The 23278-nt window shown below is 42.6% G+C and overlaps 1 protein-coding gene and 1 long non-coding RNA gene across 3 annotated transcripts in view; both read left to right on the forward strand.

Annotated features, from left to right (window-relative positions):
• The first annotated feature begins 461 nt into the window (after window positions 1-461).
• LOC115143149 (uncharacterized) lies at window positions 462-6123 on the forward strand. 2 transcript variants are annotated; one of them, XR_010458826.1, is made up of 5 exons: window positions 462-964; window positions 4637-4721; window positions 4939-5530; window positions 5667-5854; window positions 5971-6123. It is a non-coding gene; the product is annotated as an uncharacterized LOC115143149 (long non-coding RNA). The 2 variants fall into 2 exon arrangements; XR_003865603.2 differs by having other exon boundaries at window positions 5667-6123.
• Window positions 6124-9046: 2923 nt separating this feature from the next.
• Window positions 9047-23278, forward strand: part of LOC115143150 (6-phosphofructo-2-kinase/fructose-2,6-bisphosphatase 4-like) — a 46990-nt gene continuing 32758 nt past the window's right edge. Inside the window, exon 1 of the mRNA XM_029683265.2 lies at window positions 9047-9195. Within this exon, the coding sequence (XP_029539125.1) occupies window positions 9153-9195 (43 nt within the window). The 5' untranslated portion in view covers window positions 9047-9152. The remainder of the gene's footprint in view (window positions 9196-23278) is intronic.

Consider the following 23278-nt stretch of genomic DNA (forward strand, 5'->3'; position numbering starts at 1 on the left):
ATAGAGAAGAACTTCGCTAGTGCCTTCACCACAGTCTTAGCCGTTATAGTATGGAGAGGGATAGCCTCTGGGTATCGAGTAGCACAGCACATTGTTAGTTAGAACTGGTTACCTGACCTAGTTTTTGGCAACAGACCTACACAATCAATTATCACTCATTCAAACGGTTCCCCCACCACAGGAATCGGGCAGAGCTGCGCACAAGAAACTGTTTGAGTCGCTTTCCCAGTGAGTTGACATACATGACATGTTTTCCAAAATTGGACAATGTCAGACTTCAAACCTGACCAGAAAAAAAAATGATGAAGGACTTCGTGATCCCCAAATGTCTGGACCACACCTGGTTATGGACGAGTGACAGCCCGTCCTGTCAGAACGGTGTAGGAACAACCACTTGAACCACTTCACTCCAGTTACTGACTGTTATGAGCTGCCCATTTACGCATCAAAACTCCTGCTTCCATAGAGTAGGCGGTCTCCCTAGTTTTAGCTTCCTCAATGGAAATTACCGAAGCAAAACACTTGACATTCAATCACCTTCTCGGGGGTGACAGACAAAAGAATGTAACGTAATTGGGGCGTGATTTTGCTTTCCCATGCTTTAGTTGTTTTTACGGGGGTAAAAACAGTCAGCCTTGCAGAAGGAATACTCGATGCATTGTCTGATACCTCAACATTCTCAAAAATGGAACTACACAATTCCACCACATGTCCCAGTTTGCGAGATTGTGCCCTCGTTAAACACTAGCAGGAAAAACATGGAGAAATGCTTGAACCAATTTATCATCTGCAGTTTTGATTTCTGGATTGTCTACTACTTCTAACACAGGAGTTACGTTACCACCAGCTATATTGTTCCCTAGTAGCAATGGGACTCCTTTTACAGACAGTGTTGACACTACACCAACACGGAAACGTCCTGATACCAAGTCTGACACTAAGTGGACCCAGTGTAATGGTACAGGTATGTTTTTTTTTGTCTCTATACCCTGTAATATGACATGCGAGCCACAATAGGTTTCAGGGGACCGGGTAAAAGCGTCAGTAATGATTACTGACTGCACAGTCCTGGTGTCTTGTAAGATTTGATCTGCTTGTTCTCCAGTTAAGGAAACAACCAGCAGATATAAAACAGAGCATAGATAGGATCCGGTTTCCCAAATGCTGAATCAGTAACTCGGTCCAACGGACGAGCCAAAGACGGTACTAAAACCCACGCTTTTTAATTTAGGGGATGGTGACAGGGATTGTTTCGGTTTATTTTGCAAAACTGGGCAGTCCGCAATCACGTGACCCTTTTGGTGAAATCATGCGAAGGCTAGGGTCGTTTTATTTTTTTCTACAACCCGAACGAGGCACTGAAGATTGTTAGGCTTTCAAAATGAGGCACACCAGCGTACTCATCTGCCAACACTGCTGCCTGGGCCAATGTCGCCACTTTCTGTTCATTTCAATGAACTACTACTCTCAAGGCAGGTTGCTTTTAAAATCCTCCAACAGCATCAACTTCTGAATATCAAAGGTGTTAGCGTAACGGGCCGAACACCAGCGATTGAACAGGCGTTTTGTCCCTAGCAAACTCAACAAAAGTACGGTGAGAGGGTTTGTGGTTCCTGAAGCGCTGCCTTTAAGCTTCAGGCACCAACTCATAAGCCCGCAACACGGTTGTTTTAACTATATCGTATAGTGTAAACTTGTCTTCCAGGGAGAAAGCGGCTATTACTTCCTGGGCTTTTCCAGACAATTTAGATTGCAACAGGAGCGGCCAAACCTTGAGTGGCCAATGCAGCGCAGCGGCCACATGCTCAAACGCAGAGAAATAAGGATCAACTTCCGAAATGGAAGGACTAATGCAATATTTTTTACTCACTTCAAAGTAGGCTTGATGATGGGTAGGTTGTCGGATCCTCACCTCCTTGTCGGCTTATATGGCCATTTTCCTAATTTCTAAATCAAACTCCAGCTGGATAAACACTCTTTATATTTTAGCTCCATTTCCAAACAGGCCAGCACCACCTTTAGCCTAGCGGGCCCATCTGCACAACCCGAAGCAGAAGATAGTGTTGATTCGGGGCAATGTAGAGGGGGTACGAGCAACCCCTTCCTCCGCCTTGGCATCGGAAGGTCTATCCGCCTCCCTCATATTTCAACAAGAAAATTCCTTTTCTCACTAAACCCTCCCTGACTAGCACCAACAGCTCAGCCTTTTTTAAATTTTTTATTTCACCTTTATTTAACCAGGCAGGCTAGTTGAGAACAAGTTCTCATTTGCAACTGCGACCTGGCCAAGATAAAGCATAGCAGTGTGAACAAGACAACACAGAGTTACACATGGAGTAAACAATTAACAAGTCAATAACACAGTAGAAAAAAAGGGGAGTCTATATACAATGTGTGCAAAAGGCATGAGGAGGTAGGCGAATAATTACAATATTGCAGATTAACACTGGAGTGATAAATGATCAGATGATCATGTACAGGTAGAGATATTGGTGTGCAAAAGAGCAGAAAAGTAAATAAATAAAAACTGGGGATGAGGTAGGTGAAAATGGGTGGGCTGTTTACCAATAGATTATGTACAGCTGCAGCGATCGGTTAGCTGCTCAGATAGCAGATGTTTGAAGTTGGTGAGGGAGATAGAAGTCTCCAACTTCAGCGATTTTTGCAATTCGTTCCAGTCACAGGCAGCAGAGTACTGGAACGAAAGGCGGCCGAATGAGGTGTTGGCTTTAGGGATGATCAGTGAGATACACCTGCTGGAGCGCGTGCTACGGATGGGTGTTGCCATCGTGACCAGTGAACTGAGATAAGGCGGAGCTTTACCTAGCATGGCCTTGTAGATGACCTGGAGCCAGTGGGTCTGGCAACGAATATGTAGCGAGGGCCAGCCGACTAGAGCATACAAGTCGCAGTGGTGGGTAGTATAAGGTGCTTTAGTGACAAAACGGATGGCACTGTGATAAACTGCATCCAGTTTGCTGAGTAGAGTGTTGGAAGCAATTTTGTAGATGACATCGCCGAAGTCGAGGATCGGTAGGATAGTCAGTTTTACTAGGGTAAGCTTGGCAGCGTGAGTGAAGGAGGCTTTGTTGCGGAATAGAAAGCCGACTCTTGATTTGATTTTCGATTGGAGATGTTTGATATGGGTCTGGAAGGAGAGTTTGCAGTCTAGCCAGACACCTAGGTACTTATAGGTGTCCACATATTCAAGGTCGGAACCATCCAGTGTGGTGATGCTAGTCGGGCATGCGGGTGCAGGCAGCGATCGGTTGAAAAGCATGCATTTGGTTTTACTAGCGTTTAAGAGCAGTTGGAGGCCACGGAAGGAGTGTTGTATGGCATTGAAGCTCGTTTGGAGGTTAGATAGCACAGTGTCCAATGACAGGCCGAAAGTATATTGAATGGTGTCGTCTGCGTAGAGGTGGATCAGGGAATCGCCCGCAGCAAGAGCAACATCATTGATATATACAGAGAAAAGAGACTTTAGGGCTTCCTCAGGGACGAAGAGTCCATAATGGTCAGCTAATGGTCAGCTATGGCGCAAAGGTCTACTTTACGAAACCCCACCAACCGATCAACTGAGGGAGCTGGTTGAGGCAGTCATGGTACACAGCAGCCTAGTGAACACATGTAAATTAAGTCACCCAAACTCACAACCAAACCTCAGTCTCCAATCACAGAGATCAGAGCAGCGGGGTCCTGTGGATTTAATAATCCCGGATGAGCCCCCCATTATGTTACGTACGCCCCCTGGGCGGAGGGAACGCAACACCCTGCTACAACTCAACTCCCTGTGGAGTGAAAAAGATATGTGATCGTAGGTGCAGGGGAAGGACAACAGAGACAGAAAAAAATGACCATTTACAGTGAATTTATTATTCCTAACACAGAAATGTGGGGAAAAGGGGCTGGACAGAACTAAAGAAAATAAAGTAAAAGTTAAATAGTCCCCTCTCCTACCTACCCACTACTTACCTAATCTTTTAGCACCTCCTGGCGAGCTAACCAAAATACAGGGGGTGGTCCGCCCAGGTCTTGCCTAGTGTGCAGAAAGTAAATACTACAGCTTATGTATGCCCGCAGGCCTCTTGCCTAAACACTCCAAAGGTGCATTCCCCCCCCCCCCAGGAACAAATAAAACAGAACTGAAAGTGAACCATTTCAATAATCAAAAACACTAAGCCCTATTGGCATACACATACAGGAGTAGCAGCTACAAAATACTTCAACAAAACTTTCACGGACTAACAACCAACACAGGACATCAAAGAAGCTCTCTCCTCCTGACCAAGGATCACTGGCTTTTATCCAGCTGTAGAAGGACAGTTGTTTCCCCTGACGAGAGGGAGGGTTCAGAGCGCCAATCATCGATGGGGCCGACCAATCAGCTGCATGAAGAATACAAGATTCAATTTCCTGAAATACACACACACATACATACAAACCCACAACAACACAGAAACTGGGGAACGTAACATAGTGTTCTTATGTCTTACCAGTCACCATGAGCTTGCATGTTCCTTAAAAAACAATAGGCTTTGTTGTAAAGGGTGTGGATGTTTTTCTTTTGTAAATTACTGATGACTCATTTGAACCACACTTAATTCTCTAATCTCTTTCTCCTTTAATATACCAGAGAGCTGAGTTGCTATGGGAACAGGAACTGTATGTTCCATTTTGTTACTCTGCATCTGCCCCTACTGCCACACCTCCCTGCAAATGTAAGTGACATGTTCCAAGTTCTCCCCTTAACAAACACAATCCTAGAATCCTGTTTCAACCCTGATGGTCAAAGCAACAAAACTGTTTATGGAACAGCTTTTAGGGGCATATTAACCATTCCGCTATTAAAAAGGTTTTGGCCAATAGCATGGCTCTGAAAACATCTTTGTTCTGGTCCTTGATGGCCTCTCACACTGGCTGTGTGTGTTTGTGCAGGACTGCCAGGTGAGCCTGAACTTTGCAGCTGAGGCAGAGAGGTTCTGTGCAGCCTTGGAGAGACAGATCCAACAAGCCCCGGATTTGGATAGCAACACACACACGCACGTCACATCACATTTATAATTAGTTCTCTCAGCTTCAGGCAGGCCAGTCCTCTTCTCTTTCTCCCCTCTTCCCCGATCTCGCTGTCTCACGTCACTCTTTCTCATTTTCTCCCCATAACACTTTATTTTACTCTTTATCTCTTGCTGTCTCTCTTCCTCTCCCTCTCTTTCTCAAACAGAGCTAGTGGGCAGACTCAGCTGAACCGTACTGACAGTGTGGACTCTGCCTCAGGCTGTTTGTGTGAACAGGAACAGAGCAGATCTGGGATCAGCACTCCATCTCCAGATGTGTCAGAACGAGAAATATATAGGCCAACATCAGCACACTGGAGCTCAGACAGACCCAGATAATTCATTATTAGATACATTTTATGATGCTGCATTAGAATGGAAGAAAATATAAATGGCTTGTCTGACTGATTTAATCTTGTCTCTTATCCAGACGGTAGTCCCAGGTGGGAGTGGGCCCAGAGCAAGGCCTCAGTGTGAGTACAGCACCTGCACCACTATTGTTTTAACACAACCATTAACATTATGATACTGCATTATGATCACATTTATATCTCTGTTATATCACAGTTATCAATGTTATTGTATTGTAACATCCTCATCTGTGTGCAGTCTAGTGAGCTGGACCCTGCTCGGAGGAAGCTGCTCAGGAAGGCGGGGCTAAACGAGGAGGATATGAAGGACAGACACACCCTCCTCCTAGAGGGGCACACCCTGAGATGATCAGAAAGAGCTTTCGATCAGTGAGAGAATATGACTGTGGCATGTCAATGACAGTTGTGGACAATTTCCAATACATGGTGAATTTGATGTGTGGTTAGTACAATGGTGTCTGTGTGCACGTATGATAGGTGGGCTCACCTTCTGCTGTAGTCTGAACTGATCTGTATCTCTCTCTATCTCATCTCATCCACAGTCTGTGACGCAGTGGTGACCTGTCATTCAGGGCAGAGCCCCACCTGTTAAGCTTTTTGTTGCCTGTTTTTCATGTTATTTTGGCATTAATACATGTCACACATGTTTGCAAACAATGTAAAATAATCATTGAGTTAATAAAGCTACAAACAAACTTGGTCTCTTTTTTGCTTTCTTGAGTAAAGCAGCTCCAAAATGCAGGTGTTTCAGCCTGGCTCTGTGCTTTCTGTGATGGTGGGGCAACCAGCGGAACATATAGAGCTTAGGGGTTGGTAATGTTCTCTAGTTGCGCCGTGATTGGCTCACTCATGGGGACACGTCACCGCAATAATCTACGAGTAGAGCTCAAATTCAAGCCCCTTGGGTACTGCTATAGAGTTACATTAGAAGTGCCCATCCAAGAAGGCTCAAGGTCATTGGCCACAGACAAAATGACGTCAAATCACATATCTACAGTAGCTTTGATTGGACTGATCATGTCAACATCATACTTTCAAAATCTAAGCTAGCAGTCATCATCATGAATCAAGTCAACAATATACTGGACAATTATTTTCAATCCGTGCCACATGAAGAGAAATTATAGGTAAAACGCATCGGTGCTCTTCGGCCATTGGACATAAACCTTACACTAGTCGGAAATCGCAAATTCAACAATGAGGGGTTTGCAAGGAATCAGAGGCTAACTGCAAGCATTGCAAAGCAATCACTAGCCTGCTATTTAGTGGAGTGGGTGTGTGGTCCAAGTCTGGGTTTAAGGGTCTCTTTTCCAAGCTTAACAACATTGACCATGCCGTTAATGCAGCATGATGTCTGCTGCGCTCGAATCAACTGGGAACTGAGAAATCTCAGACTTCAGTGAGTTCAAAACAACTGGTTTCTCTGGGAAAAAACTAGCTCCGACTAGGAAAATACGTTTTGAATGGTCATCCAACTCGGAATTGCAAGTCAGGAACTCAGGCCTCTTTCTAGAGCTCCGACCTGAAGATCACTGACATCATGATTCAACCTTATTTTTTAATGAGTTCCCAGCTATCTCAAAAGCACCATAAATCCAGAGAATGCCAGACTTTGATGACAAAATTTGCAGAGGAAGGACTGCCGCACCACCTTCCAGTTCAAGTGAGCACAGCACAAGGTCCAAAAAATGTATTGTATGCTGCTGCATAAATGATCTAATATGCCAGGAGATATGTATACTGTAGCTAAGAAAGTAATACTAAGTATGTTGTGTAGTAAGCTTTTAGTAGCCCATGTGCCTCAACCTAATAATTTGGTCCCTTTTCCCTTCATAATTTCGCCTACTGTTCTGACTTGGTGGTGCACATGCAGCCTTTGTAAGAGCTTTCATGGTCTGCTTATATGCTCCCTTTATTAATCCTATGGTTCTGACTTGGTGTACAGGGAGAATACTGTAAGAATGGCCCATGTTCTGAATTCTGTCGCTGTACATTTCAAGTGCCGAACAAAATTATATTGACTACGTCCGTACTAGCTCATTCATTAATGTCTTAATTGAAATTATGGATTGCCTCTTATTTTGGGCTCCCGAGCGGCGCAGATGTCTAAGGCACTGCATCTCAGTGCAAGAGGCGTCACTACAGTCCCTGGTACGAATCCAGGCTGTATCACATCTGGCAGTGATTGGGAGTCCCATAGGGCTGCGCACAATTGACCCAGCGTTGTCTGTCATTGTAAATAAGAATTTGTTCTTAAGACTTGCCTAGTTAAAGGTTAAATAAAATAAATATATAAATACAAATTATCTGCTCGTTGTCACCTTATGCCATACTTTATACATCTCAATTGTCAGTAGAAACCACATTTGTATGCCTCCCTAGTGGCGCAGCGGTCTAAGGCACTGTATTGCTACAGACCCGGGTTCGAACCTGGGCGTATCGCAGCCGGCCACGACTGGGAGACCCATGAGGCGGCACACAATTAGCCCAGTGTAGTCCAGGTTAGGGGAGGATTTGGCCAGCCGGATGTCCTTGTCCCATCGCGCTCTGCTCTAGTGACTCTTGTGGCGGGCCGGGGGCATGCTGACATGGTTGCCAGTTGTATGGTGTTTCCTCCGACACATCCGGGTTAAGCGAGCAGTGTGTCAAGAAGCAGTGTGGGTTGGCAGGGTCGTGTTTTGGAGGACGCATGGCTCTTTTACGGGAGTTGCAGTGATGGGACAAGACTGTAATTACCAATTGGATATCACAACATTGGGGAGAAAAAAAGCAGTAAAAAAAAACACATTTGTTTACGCAGGTCAGCCATATCAGCTGTTTTTTAAAAATGGCAGTAAATGAGGCTGAATGAACTGATTCGCTGCCAGACAAGGCTCTGCTGATAGCCAGGTGTAAGCGGTGGTAAGGTGTTGGGACTCTGCTGTTGGGACAGTTTTATGTAGGCCCTAACAGTTTGTGGGCACCGTTTCTCACCGCTATAGTGCAATTAATATATTGTTTAGTGTTGTGAGTTTGCTGGCATGCATCCCCCCCAAAATTGAGGGAGTTTGCCCCACCAAGATTTACATGCTAAAATCGCCACTGGTTTTGTCAGGTCAGTCATGTTCTGCAACTCATCATTATGTCTGTCCTCTCTGTAGAGCTGGATTCTTGCAGTGGGTGCAGCTGTAGAGATCCCAGCTGAGAGGAGAATCATTATTCATTCTAAGATGTATTGTGGAAGTACTAATATTTTATTGAAGATTGCAATGCACAATCAAGCCCTTTCTAAGAAATTAAATATGTGAAATCCTTTCCATTGAACTATGACAAAATGTCCTATGAATTGTGTGTGAGAAAGAGAGAGATGTTATGAGTTTATGAACGTTCTCATTCTTGCTGACCTCATCACAACTCAACACAACACAAGTGGTGACCCCTGATCTTATTGCCACATAGGCTGTCATCTTTTGATTCATGTGAACCCAACCATATTTAAAAAAAAAAAAAAAAAAATGTATTTTCAAAGATTAGTCATTTACTGCTAGTGAAAAACTCAATTTAGCTAGTGCTCACATAACCCCGTGCCTGATGTAGCGCATCTGCGCTGTCTGAAATCCTCTCCGTCCTGTTGGACAGGACCTCTCCAAACGTGACTCCATTCATTGCCATCAAGCACCGCGGAGAGACGCACACAACGAAACAACGCTGCTGGCAACGAGCAGCTCTCCTTCAAACCTGGACTATGAGGGGTTCCTGCCGACCACGAGCCACGCAAGACTGGACAGGTAGGGTTTCAACACCGATGGAGTTGTAACATGTATAATTTCATGATGGATGCGATGAGGGAGTTTCAACGAGGACATACTGCCTAGTGCGTCGGCTAGCTAGCGCGCGGCGGAGGAAGTAAACAAGGTTGTCATGTAGGCTAGGTCTACATACAACAGCAGAACCATATCGACTCTTCAAATAATAATAAAGCGATGTCAACCGATTTTCTTTTTTAGAAGCAACAGACGAATATTGTCAGCGTTCGCAAAGACCGTTGTTCATAGCGCCCCTCTAGTAGCATCGCAATCTGTCTAGCTAGTGAACCGTCAACTGTCAGTGACTATTGGTTGGTTAGTCAATGTTAGTACATGTTGCGTTTTTATTAGTGGAATCGTGGTGATATGACAGCTGTTAGTCAAAATGTATCTTGCTAACGTTAGCTAGTCTATTTCATTATTAAATATGCGTTTAATTATTGTGCAATAAATGCTTTGTGAGAGGCAATGTTTTGGGAAATTAAATACATTGCGCATATTTGATCCACAAATAGCCTATCATGCAGTGCCCTGAACAAGGAAGTTTCTGATGACTCCACCAACAGTGGAGAAGAGAATCATGCTACATTAAATCTAGCTCCTACTACATCGATTCGCCCAAGTTCAATATTAACGAAACGTGGGAATGATGAAACACCTACCTTGTGCCTATGTTGCATGCTTTTCTTTGTTTGCTGAAATCCATATTTTTTTAGTGAACAAATACAACCTCTGAGTGTTTGCTCAGCGCAAATGTGCATGTGCCGATTGAATCTCAACAAGGAAACAGTCAGTGGTTGTATTTGATTAACGTTTATTGAAAAGTATGGATTTTAGCAAAGAAAGCCACACAACTACAGAGGACAAACATCGGTACAAGGTAGGCGTTTCATTTAAACTTTAAAAAAAAGTATTGACCTTGTCGAACCGATGTGGTTGGAGCTAGATTACACAAAACTTGGTCTCTGCGCCACTCCGTTTTTTAAATATATATATATATATATATTTTTACCTTTATCTAACTAGGCAAGTCGGTTTAGAACAAATTATTATTTACAAGACGGACTACCCCGGACAAACACTAACGACGCTGGGCCAATTGTGCGCCGCCCTGTCCTTCACCATGGAGTGGTTTAGTTTGCTAAGCCCTGAACTGACATCTGCAGGACTGGAGAAGTGGGGTGTGTGAATGTGTACCATAATAGTGTTTATGTAGGGGAGGCTTTACCCTTGGGAACGTATTATCTAATCTAAGTTCTTTAAAATGGTATTTACATGTGGCTTTGTATTTTAAAGCCCAATCCTTGTCATAGAATGCTATGATTCTTAGGCCTATATATTGAACCATGTGTCACCATAAACCTCCTGTCAGATGCAAGCATTTAATTGCTGAGTACTGCACATAGCCTAACCCATTCATAGATGCCTTGACGATAGTATCTTCTGGCAGGGAGAGTTTTGTTAAGAACCCGGTTTTGGAAACAAATGGAATGTATATTTCCAGTCATTGAGAAATAATCATAAAAAAGTGTTAAATTACTACACCTTATTAGGGCTAGGGTTCCCACACAGCCATATTCCCATGTTACAGCACCTACTTGGGTAAAACAGAGGCGTAGCTACCTGTGCTAATTCTGTTTCTCAGAAGAACTGTGTGCAAATAGAAGACGGCCACAAACGTGTTGTTATAAAAAATATATTGTCGGCTGCAACTGTAAAACCTCTTAAAACAGTGTACACTAAGTGTGTATTTTGCATTCGTGAAATAACTTTGATGTGATAAGGGCTTTATGTTTCTATAACGGTAACGCAATTGAGAATCGATTCACGTTTAGATGGAGTTCTTGGTTGTTTTGGCTGTCAGAGCCAATTGGCCTCTCAACAGAACGCGTACGGTCCTTGGACTATAAGGAGTAACGTTAGGCTCCTTTAGGCTACGTGTATCCCAATAATGGACTGACTTCTGTTCTGTGGGATTCTGAAAGGCTTGGTGAACTGTAGTCTGTCTGTGGCACGAGAGAAAACAGCATTCTTTGTTAATACTTTTACAGCTACTGACTCAGTTTAATTTACTGACACTGTTAGAAGAGCCATATCAGGTCTGTTTCTTCCATATGTGGGACTGTCAGATTTCGCTTCCAGAAGGCTTGGCTATTTCTCTATGAACAATCAATGTGTTGTCCCATATCAAGGGCGCAGCATGAACATGACCAGCAACTTCAGACTGGACACATGCTGTATGTAGGCTGGAGTGTGAGTGCACAAGCTGCTTTTTCACTGAGTGTCCAACATTGGTAAAAAGCATTACAATGTTGGCAGTTGAATAGGTCAACTTTCTTCTGCTGTTGTCTGACTACACAGTATACCATTTCTATCTCCATATTTAAACAGCTGATGCTGTATGTTATCCTATGACTCAGTCATTATGACACTGCACTATTATGCAAGACCCCTGTTCTGGCATCAAAACAAGCTCAGACCTTCCATTAACCAGATTGGCGCACATTCAACAAATCTGATCTAACAAAGTGGATTTTTGTCAAATCCGCCATGTTTTATGTATTGTAACAGGTGCAGAACGTTGTTATTTAAGTCTGATTTAGATATAGTTGGCTGTTTTTCACTACATAACATGTAGAAGTTGTCCCTTTTCAGGTTGAGAAGAAGTGACTGCTAAATGCTAACTCCCGTTCGTATAAGCTGGTCAGTAATTTTTAACTGTAATGCAGTTTATTGGTAACAATGACATGTGTTGGGGTTGACATCCATACAAGCATTATACTCAGATTTTTATCTCAACATAGTGTGAAATACACATAAACAATGAAATGTAGGCACATTTTGCTGGGGGGCAACGAGGAGCCTTGGGATCTTTCCCCCGCGGCCCTTTCTCCCACGTGTTTCCATGGCAATTCCATTGTTTTGGTCTAGTTCGACTTGACCTCTTTACCGCATCTATATGGAACCTGAATGCTTCTAATGAGGACATTAGCAGCAGGAGCATCATCATCACCACCCTCTATTCTTCAGAATTGATCCAAGTCAGGCTGGACCACGTGACTGACTTTTTCAACCTCTCCCTGACCATGTCTGGAATGTCTGCATGTTTCAAGCAGACCACCTTAGTCCCTGTGCCCAAGAACCCCAAGGTAACTTGACTAAATGACTATCGCCCCGTAGCACTCACAGCTGCACATAGCAAATTCTCCAGTGTTAAATCAACCCTGACAGTGTTCAATTTAACACTGGGCCACTGTCTATAGAGGTCCATGATAATGAGTGTTAAATGAACACTGCTTAGTGCTGATGGGGTTACACCTTAATAGCAATGTTCCCTCGTTTTTTTCCGGTACTGAGCAAACTTCAGGTTTAGTGAGTGCAAATCTGAACATTGTGAAAATTCTTTGCAACTTCCAGCATGTTTACTGTGAACTCTGAGGCTGTACCCGCTTTAAGTTACAGTTTCTGACAGTGGTCAAGTAGGCTACTGTGGCCATTTGATCATAATGTTGGCCTACCAGAGTGGCCTTCCATAAAAAACAATGGATAAAATGCATCCCATAACATTTTAACATGGAAATAGATGTTCTATCATTCAGCCGACAATAGCAGCTAATGTGTGGTGATCAATGTATGCTTAAATTCCTTGACTTCTGAAAAAAACATGCAGGGCTTGAAATTAACCTGTTTATCCACTCATTCAGACAATGAGGTGACTGAAAATGTTGTGTTTGATGCACAAAAAAAAACACTTTACAAAATAAAATGCATTTTTATTCCCATACAATTATTACAGAGAATCAGACATTATCCAACCCTCTGCCTATTGGCAACTTGGCTATTCAAGCCTGTATCAATATACAACACTGCCCCTTTAAGACAAACAAATACACTTTTTACCTGACTAGCTTTTCAAAGATGTCTAGAAATGTACAGGTTTTGTGCTCTTGTAGGAAGCAATCACTCCCCCATTGCTGACTACAAATGATCTATAACTGGGCTAACAACTCACTAACTATCAAAATATATTAACAAATGTGCACACGCGGCTACATGCAGCTCTTGCTTTGATCTCAAAACAAGCACATCTTGGTTATGCCGCGCCGGTCTGTGTAGAGTATGGCTGAGTCCTGCATGTCAATGCAATAGAATCCTACTCGGATGCATTCTGCCTACAACAAAATGTCTTGCATAGTTAGTTTTGCATAAGAAGTCTTGCATAGTTAGTTTTGTTTCGGTATGTTGCGTTGAAAGTGGCTAATGTTTTGTTGATTCGATCACAATTCCCACAATTCGATCACAATTCCTTTTTTTGCCTTCTATTTTTTTTTTTTACTGAATCTAGGGCATTATTTAGGATGCTTAAAACAGAAGCTTATACTAAATAAAGCTAATTATTTGAACAACAGTGCAGAAAGTGTGGTTTCACATAATTCACCCTTCGCGTCCCTGAATGTTCCATAGTTCCACACTCTACCTGCTAAACTACCCGTCAGGTAAAACTTCATAGAAAATCCTAACTAGATTTGTAAGTATGGTGTCTAGTAGAGGTCGGTGTTTGAAAGCAGCTTGGAATTGAAGAAAGCATTGGAACCACTGCAAAATCAGTGGGATCTCACATTTTGTAACATACATTTTGAAAAAGCATGTGATCAAACAGAGCTTTGGATGTCATTGATGACGTACCTCTGATAAAGTGACACGCATCGGCACACTGCTTCAGAGTTAGCCTCTTAGCGATTTCAGCGCATACCTTGGAGCTCCAGTATCAAACGTAACATCACTACTAGGAAGTGTATGTAGTTTACACCAATGGTGTTGTGCAATAACACCTTGTATAGTATTTTTAACTTTAGGAAGTGTATGTAGTTTACACCAATGGTGTTGTGCAATAACACCTTGCATAGTATTTTTAACTTTAGGAAGTGTATGTAGTTTACACCAATGGTGTTATGCAATAACAACTTGTATGCAATAACAACCAGCCAGAAGAGGACTGGCCACCCCACATAGCCTGGTTCCTCTCTAGGTTTCTTCCTAGGTTTTGGCCTTTCTAGGGAGTTTTTCCTAGCCACCGTGCTTCTACACCTGCATTGCTTGCTGTTTGGGGTTTTAGGCTGGGTTTCTGTACAGCACTTTGAGATATCAGCTGATGTACGAAGGGCTATATAAATACATTTGATTTGATTTGTATAGTATTTTTAACTCCAGGAAGTGTGTATAGTTTGCACCAACGGTGTTATGTAATAACACCTCATATAGTATTTTGAACCAACACATAAAGGTCCTTATCGCTTGACAAGATCACTCAGTGTTAGGTTATGGACATTACAATAGTATTTATAAATCGTTATTGTCACATGCCGTTATGTAAGCAAGTTATATACTTCAGCACTAGTAGTGGTCTATTTTCATGTTAATTTACATAACCATAGACCACTTAAACTGGTACCACACTTCCACACACTGTCCCCATCAAGCCACACCCCCAATATAATTTCCCAGTGTCCCTTGCCTTTTCAAGTGAATTGTAGAGTTTACCACCCATGACTGTATGTGTTAGTGACAGTGACATGATTGTTAAAATCGTTCCGTTTCAGTCCTGTGCAATTCAACAAGCGAGTTCCTACTGTAAACAAATGTTATCATTAAAATAAAACTGTTTGACAATACATATGACAATGCAAATGTTATCACTTACTTTGATGGATGAGTTTTACTGTGACACAGTTGTGCTAGGAACATGGTTTACAGGCCACATCAGGCCTGCAGGGCACATTTGGCTGGTTTGCCAAGCGATGTGTAATTCCAATTGGAATCCATCCAGAGTTAGAACATCCAACTGTTGGAACTTTTCATCAGCAACCTACATTCAGAATGACTGACATTGATAAAGGAGACTACCTAAATCATTTAAACTGGATCACACATTTCAGTAACAGATTAGTTTAGAAATCATTCTGTTATTTATGCTTGTGTAGCATGAGATTAATCAATCAGTCAATGTACATGCGAAAACACAGATATTAAAAACAATCCCAAAAAATCAAACTTCAGTAGACCATGCTGGGAAATATGATAATGATGGGTGTGGTTTTGAAGGGAGTATTTTACTCTCCACAGAGTATAACTGACACAATCACTCTTTCACACACAACAGTGGTTATTATTAACAACAACATTGCGGTACTTTTACACCACTGAGTGTTCATTTAAACCCTGAATCGACACTAGAAATGTTACACTGAAAAATCAACACTCGGTAACACTGGCCAATTTGCTGTGTAGCCATGAAATGCTTTGAAAGGCTGGTCATGGCTCACATCAAAACCATCATCCCAGACACCCTGGACCATGTTTTCTACAAACAATCAAGTTGTAGAAACATCTCAAGGATGATCAATGGAAACAGGATGAACCTGAGTTCAATTTTGAGTCTTATAGCAAAGGGTCTGGATACTTATGTAAATAAGGTATTTCTGTTTTTTATTTTTGCCAACTTTCCTAAAAACCTGTTTTCACTTAGTCTTTATCTGGTATTGTGTATAGATGAGATTTTATAATTTAATCAATTTTAAAATAAGGCTGTAACGTATGTGGAAAAAGTAAAGATGTCTGAATACCTTCCGAAGGCACTGTATGTGAGAATGTTGTTCATTGACTACAGCTCAGCGTTCAACACCATAGTACCCTCCAAGCTCATCACTAAGCTTAGGACCCTGGGGCTGAACTCCTCCCTCTGCAACTGGATCTTGACGGGCCGCCCCCAGCTGGTGAGGGTAGGCTACAACACATCCGCCACACTGACCCTCAACATGGAAGCCCCTCAGGGGTGCGTGCTAAGTCCCCTCTACTCCATGTTCACCCATGACTGCGAGGCCGAGCACGACTCCAGCACCATCATTAAGTTTGCTAAAGTTGACACGACGGTGGTAGGTATGATCAATGGCGATGAGACCGCCTATAGGGAGGAGGTCAGTGACTTGGCAGTGTGGTGCCAGGACAAAAACCTTTACATCAATATCAACAACAACAAAAAATAAACTGACTACAGGAAACGGAGGGCCAAGCACACCCCTATCCACATCGACAGGGCTTTAGAGGAGCGGATCTGCTTGGCATCCGACTGCAAGGCACTGCAGAGGCTAGTACAACAGGACCCTGAACAGCTTCAAGCCATAAGATTGCTAAATCCCGCTCCGCTCTCTCCACTGGCTTCCAGTTGAAGCTCGCATCCGCTACAAGACCATGGTGCTTGCCTACGGAGCTGTGAGGGGAACGGCACCTCAGTACCTCCAGGCTCTGATCAGGCCCTACACCCAAACAAGGGCACTGCGTTCATCCACCTCTGGCCTGCTCGCCTCCCTACCACTGAGGAAGTACAGTTCCCGCGCAGCCCAGTCAAAACTGTTCGCTGCTCTGGCCCCCCAATGGTGGAACAAACTCCCTCACGACGCCAGGACAGCGGAGTCAATCACCACCTTCCGGAGACACCTGAAACCCCACCTCTTTCAGGAATACCTAGGATAGGATAAAGTAATCCTTCTCACCCCCTCCCTCCTTAAAAGATTTAGATGCACTATTGTAAAGTGGCTGTTCCACTGGATGTCTTAAGGTGAACGCACCAATTTGTAAGTCGCTCTGGATAAGAGCGTCTGCTAAATGACTTAAATGTAAATGTTAAATGTAAATACCTACCCGGACCATCTGCATTGACCTCCCCTTTGCAGTAACTCTTTTTACTCATCACATACGGTGCTGCTACTGCTTTTTATCTATCCTGTTGCCAACTGACTTTACCCTTACCCATATGTACATACCTCAATAACATTGTACCCCTGCACATCGACTCGGTACTGGTGCCCCGTGTATATAGCCAAGTTATTACTCATTGTGTATTTATTCCCTGTGTCAATATCTTTCTATTTTTCTCTCTGCATTTCTTTCGAAGGGCCCATAAGTAAGCATGTCACTGTTAGTCTACACCTGTTGTTTACGAAGCATGTGACAATTTTATTTTATTTGACCTGATCACTTGACCTGAAGTGGGCCACGTTTAGGTTCTAAACTTTGTGTAACGTTGCAGATAGAAATGCCATGTATACAGCCGACATGGTTCCTTGTTTGTTTTACATTAGGCTACATAGCGTATTTCTGTTGGAACTTTCCTAAACATTGTGTCCTGCTAAAAGCTCTCCCCCCCCCCCCCCCCCCCTGGATAATTCTAGGGCCCAGGCCATATGGGCAGAAAAATCTCCTGGCTCTACTTATGACCCAATGTCAATTCTTTATATGATGGTGAAGTGCCCTTCACAGTGGTGTTTGAAATCACAAAACGCTAAAGAGAAGTACAGACATAATAGAAAGCAGATTAGTGACTACAAGCAGCAACTAGACCACATAGAGAGAGGAAATCTAGTTGTAAAACCATTTGCTATTTCGACATCAGTCAATTAGAGAATGTTTTCGACATTGACATCGTTTTTAGACATTGTGGGCCACCACATTGTTCTCGCCATCTCAGATGTAGAGCCAAAGAACCATCTGAATGTCTCAGACACTAAATAGCCTAGCTACTGAGGTCAGACAGAAGGGGGTGTTTTGGAGATCTGTGCTGTGCCCAGAACTGTCATAGGGGGACAGGACAGGACAGGACTGGTAGGATCAGGCCAGTGTGTGTTCCACTGTGACAGTATGCCACAGGGTGTTTATCTAGAGCAAGCAGCAATAAGATTGGTCACTGAAATGCACCAGCCTGACCACCCTCTCTACAAGGTATTCTACCACAGAGAAGGGAGTCCTGCGAAACCAGAAACAACTGTCCAGTGTCAACGCAAGGACAAATACGCTGACAAATTCTACCATAGCCAATGCCATCAGACTTTTTAATAACAAAATGTCACTTTGTAAACTGTTCTTCTAAGCTAGGACCTATTTTAATTGAATGTAGTATATTTAAGTATTGTCTAAATGTGACTGTGCATTCTGCATATTCAGTCTGCAAGCATGAATGATATAAATGAAATCAAACCTCTCTACGCCAACACCCCCCCTTCTACTTCCACCCTTCTCTTCATTCTCTGCCTAATAAATCCTCAAAAGTACCTTTTTTTTCTCACACCTTCTGCTCTCTCTGCCTCTCTCTCTCTCTCTCCCTCACTCTATCTACGCTGCCTCTCCATCTGCCTCCCTCTATGCTGCCTATATCTCTTCTCTATCTGTGTGAAAGTTCAACCCCACGCTCTCAATCCCATTAAAGGCTCCAGGGAGAGATTTATCTGTGTGTGCTACTGTGTGTCTGTGTGCATGTTCATCCGTCTAGGGGAGAGTGGGATAAGTTGAGACATTTTTTACATTCAGCATCACTATGTCAAGGGAAAGATCTCTAAATATATTTTAGGATGTTGTGTATCCCTGGAAATAATCAGAATTCATGTAAACAACAGTTTTGTAAAATCTTTCCAGGTGAAGTTGGTTGAGTGCGCCAGATGTGTGCAAAGCTATCATTAAGGCAAATGGTGGCTACTTTGAATAATCTCAAATATAAAATATATTTTGATTGAACACTTTTTGGTTACTACATGATTCCATACATGTTATTTCATAGTTTTGATGTCTTCACTAGTATTCTACAATGTAGAAAATAGTACAAATAAAGAAAAACCCTTAAATAAGTAGGTGTCCAAACTTTTGACTGTTACTGTAGATCTCTCTGTTAAATATCAAAATCACCTTTTGCCAAGATCATTTGCACATACCAGAACTTTACCTGCCAATATGGTGCTGCTAGTAACAAACAACATTTAGAGACGGACAGCTAGAGTTTAAACAAAGTTTACTTACATACATACATACAACTCTACCTAGTTGTAAGAGGATGAGCAGTGGATATACAAATATACAGTGGGTTTGCAGTTGATATACTGTAAAATTTCACATCCACTGTATCAGTCTGAATATATCTAAATGCAGAGTTATCACAATAACTTACCCTTCCATTTCTTGACCAGTTGTCTGGGACAGTGATGTTGTTTCGATGTGCCAATTCGTAGGCAAGTTCTCTGCATTTGAGACTACTAAACCCATAAAACTGGTCCACGAGATTCTTGATGTTTTAGCAAGCTCAGACTCTGTCATCAGATAAGACCTCGTGTTCCTCTGCTACTCTCTCATAGCCTCTCTTTAGCACAGATACATGTTCATTTTATTTTTTGTCAATGTACCTCTTCAGTGTCATTCAGTCTATTTTTGTCATCCCTTGCTACTGCTCAAATGGACTTTTGCTCACTTTCTTGGCTGCACTATCTTGAGTTCATATACATGACGTATTGCCAAAAATACTATGCATATTATGCATGAAACGGACAAAATGTTAACATAATTTGTATGGGGTATGGTGGCCATTGGCTCAATTTACCCCAAGGCAAACATTTTGACTATAAATAAAACTATAATATTGTCCCACAGAGCTACAAGGGTGTACTTTCATGCTAGGTTTAGGACCTCATATTGTAGCTTATAAACACCCCAACTGATGTGTAAAACAATCTACTTTGGTTTAGATACAGACATCATAAAACCTATAACACAAACTGAATTTGATTTTGTGAAAATCAGTTTGCTGGACTTAACTTGCTTACCACTTTTTCCATGTGGTTTATTCCTTCAAAGACTCCATGAAATGATTATCTTCCTAAATATTTGCTCACATGATTCATTTTGTATTGTTTCCTAGAAGCAAGGTGTGTCTCAACTTACTCCACTCTCTCCTATGTTGCCTGTGTGCATGCTCATGTTCATGAATCCATGTTTGTCTGTAGGTCCATCCAGATGAGAATGTCTTGGCTTCCTAAAAGCCATATCCTACACTACAATATGAACATAGGACAAATGCCAGAGGTGCCTTGCATTGAATGTGTTTTATTACAAATGCAACATATTATGCTATAAGCCTTTGTCATTGATGAAATAGAAAATGAAATGGGCCTATCGTTGATACTAGTCGAATGATAGACGGACCATGAAGTAATTCTGTGGACTGCTCCGTTGATTTAACTGATTACAGGGTGTGCACCAGCATGAAACAATATTAGTTAGGTCAGAGAGAGGCTGATGCCATTGTTTGTACATGTTTGTGTTAAGGCTCGCAAAGCAGAGCTGCGTTTTCTTGTTAGGGCCCAGGAAAAACTCCTGATCCTACTGCAGAGCTGTGTCAAAGTGGAGCGGAGAACCAACCATTGCAATGAATTGAAGCCTGATTTATGCTAGTATCTCCTGCCATAAATTGTCGTTGCACTGTCAGCCCATCCCCTGATCCCATTGTAGCTGGAGGAGAGTTGATGTGGTGGTGGTTGTTGTAACAGAGTAATAAGTCACTGATATTTCACAAGGACCAGGAAGGGCTTTAAAGGCGGTGTCTGTTCTGTCTGTGGGGTGGCTGGATCATTTCTAAAAGCTTGAACTGTAGCCAGTAACTTTCCATTGCTGTCTGTGTTGATGCAGGCCACTGTGCATGATAAATACAGAGTTCCCTTGATCATCACAGATTCTTTTTTTACTTTGTTGCTAAAATTGTTTCTCTCCTACATTAGGCCTGGTATGTGATTATTCCCGAATTACCTTTTGATCTGTCTGGTTTGGCAACTCTGGTAGTAGCACACTTTTGACTCTACCCAGAGGACGACTTTGGTATTGCAGTTTAACTGATGTCCAGCCCAGAAAGACAATTCCCATAAACGGCCCCATAGGGCTCCAACGTTCTGTGGCCCTCTTCCTGTCGTTATGGTTCTGAAACTGATAAGCCACTTTTAGCATACACATTTCAACAACACGATGGTTGTGGTTCCAAACATTGAATAGGTACTTTTAAAACATTTTAAATCTCTTTTTAAGGTCCAGTGCAGTCAAAAAATGTGATTTTCCTGTGTTTAAAAATATTTCCACACTATGAGGTTGGAATAATGCCGTTAAAATGGTGATAATGTCCTTTTGGTGTAAGAGCTGTTTGAAAAGACTACCTGTTTTGGTGGGAGGGAGTTTTGGCCTTACATGGTGACATCACCATGCGGTAAATTAGTTAAAAGACCAATAAGAAAGAGTTCTAAACCTCTCTGCCAATAACAGCTCATTTTCAGTTTTCCTCTCCCCACTCCCAGACAGTCCTAGCTAAATTATGTTTGTTGATGTACTTTAACCCTTTTATCTCCCCATTTTCATGATATCCAATTGGTAGTTAGTCTTGTCCCATCGCTGCAACTCCCCTACGGACTCTGGAGAGGCGACGGTTGAGAGCAATGTGTCCTTCGAAACACAACCCTGCCAAGCCGCACTGCTTCTTGACATACTACTCGCTTAACCCGGATGCCAGCCGCCCCAATGTGTCTGAGGAAACACCGTCCAGCTGGCAACCGATGTCAGCTTGCAGGCGCCCGGCCCGCCACAAGGAGTCGCTAGAGTGCAATTGGACAAGAAAATCCCGGCAGGCCAAACTCTGCCCTAATGCGGACGACGCTGGGCCAATTGTGCGCCACATCATGGGTTTCCTGGTCACAGCCCGGATTTGAACTCAGGTCTGTAGTGATGCCTCCAGTGCCTTAGACCGCTGCGCCACTCGGGAGCCTAGCTAATTTCTTGCTTGAGAAACAGCTCTTGACTAAGAAGCTATTTTTATTTGATTCATTTTGTCCATTTTTTTTTCTCCCAGCATTTCGTGGTGTCAAATGGGTTACGGTCTTGTCTCATCGCTGCAACTCCCGTATGGACTCAGGAAAGGCGAAGGTCAAGAGCTATGCGTCCTCCGAAACACAACCTAGCTGCACTGCTTCTTGACACAACGCACATCCAACCCGGAAGCCAGCCGCACCAATGTGTCGTAGGAAACACTTGGCGACCTGGTCTGCGTGCACTGCGCCCGGCCCGCCACAGGAGTCGCTAGTGCGCGATGAGACAAGGATATCCCTGCCAGCCAAAGCCTCCCGGACGACGCTGGGCCAATTGTGCGTCTCCACCGGACCTCCCAGTCGCAGCCGGCTGCGGCAGAGCCTGGGCTCGAACCCAAAATCTCTGATGGCACAGCTAGCATTGCGATGCAGTGCCTTAGACCACTGCGCCACCCGGGAGGCCCATTTTGGCCATTTTTAATTGAAAACATTCACAGTAAAGTACTTCATTGTTACCCAGAAATGATTTGATATTGAGATAAAAACAGCTGCATTGGACCTTTTAAAAAAATTATAAAATGGATATATGATGAAAAAGGTCAAATGGCACAAGACTGTGTAGATACCAGAGTTAGGCGGCAAACAAACCACTCCTCCCATACAGCATGGTGGTCTATTGCGGACATCACATGACCACTGGACTCATTCATTGGAAAGCATTGGGCCAAAATACCACATTGGACAGCTCTGTATACTGTAGAACAGGGGTGTCAAAGTCAAATGGACGGAGGGCCAAATAAAAAAATCAGCTACAAGACGAGGGCCGGACTGTTCGAATGTTCATTGAAAAATTTTTAAATGACGCATATAGTCTAGTGAACCTAATTGAACCTACTGAAAACCTAACAAATATATTACAATATGATCAGATAAATAAAGCAATATTTTCTTATGGCTCTGTCAGTAATCTTTAATTTTCAACAGACACAAAAGACAAATTTCCTTTATATAAATATCCCCATAACATGAACATTAAATGAAAGAAACCGGTATTCAAGGCACCATCAGTAGACTATATTTTCTATTTTAGCAAAAGTGGGCTAAATTTACTTCAAAGAAAAAACAATAATAGCAATTTTCTATCATCCACTCAACTGAAATATTTTTAAAATATAATTGGATTGAAATACAAAAAAATAAAGTGCAAAAATCTATTAATCAAAAACAACACTTTGTTTAAGGAGAAGTAACATGCAGTGAAAACAAATATTAAATTTTAACTTTTAAACTTGAACTGAGTAAAAACTCTAAATATGTGATTGCACAGTAATGTTCACTTGTTTGAGGTTGAGGGTGATACTTGGTGGTGTCCCATCTTTTCCACAAGTTCATCAATGTTCGGGGTA

This window comes from Oncorhynchus nerka, linkage group LG15 (genome assembly GCF_034236695.1).
Source record: "Oncorhynchus nerka isolate Pitt River linkage group LG15, Oner_Uvic_2.0, whole genome shotgun sequence".
NCBI classification, from domain to species: Eukaryota; Metazoa; Chordata; class Actinopteri; order Salmoniformes; family Salmonidae; genus Oncorhynchus; species Oncorhynchus nerka.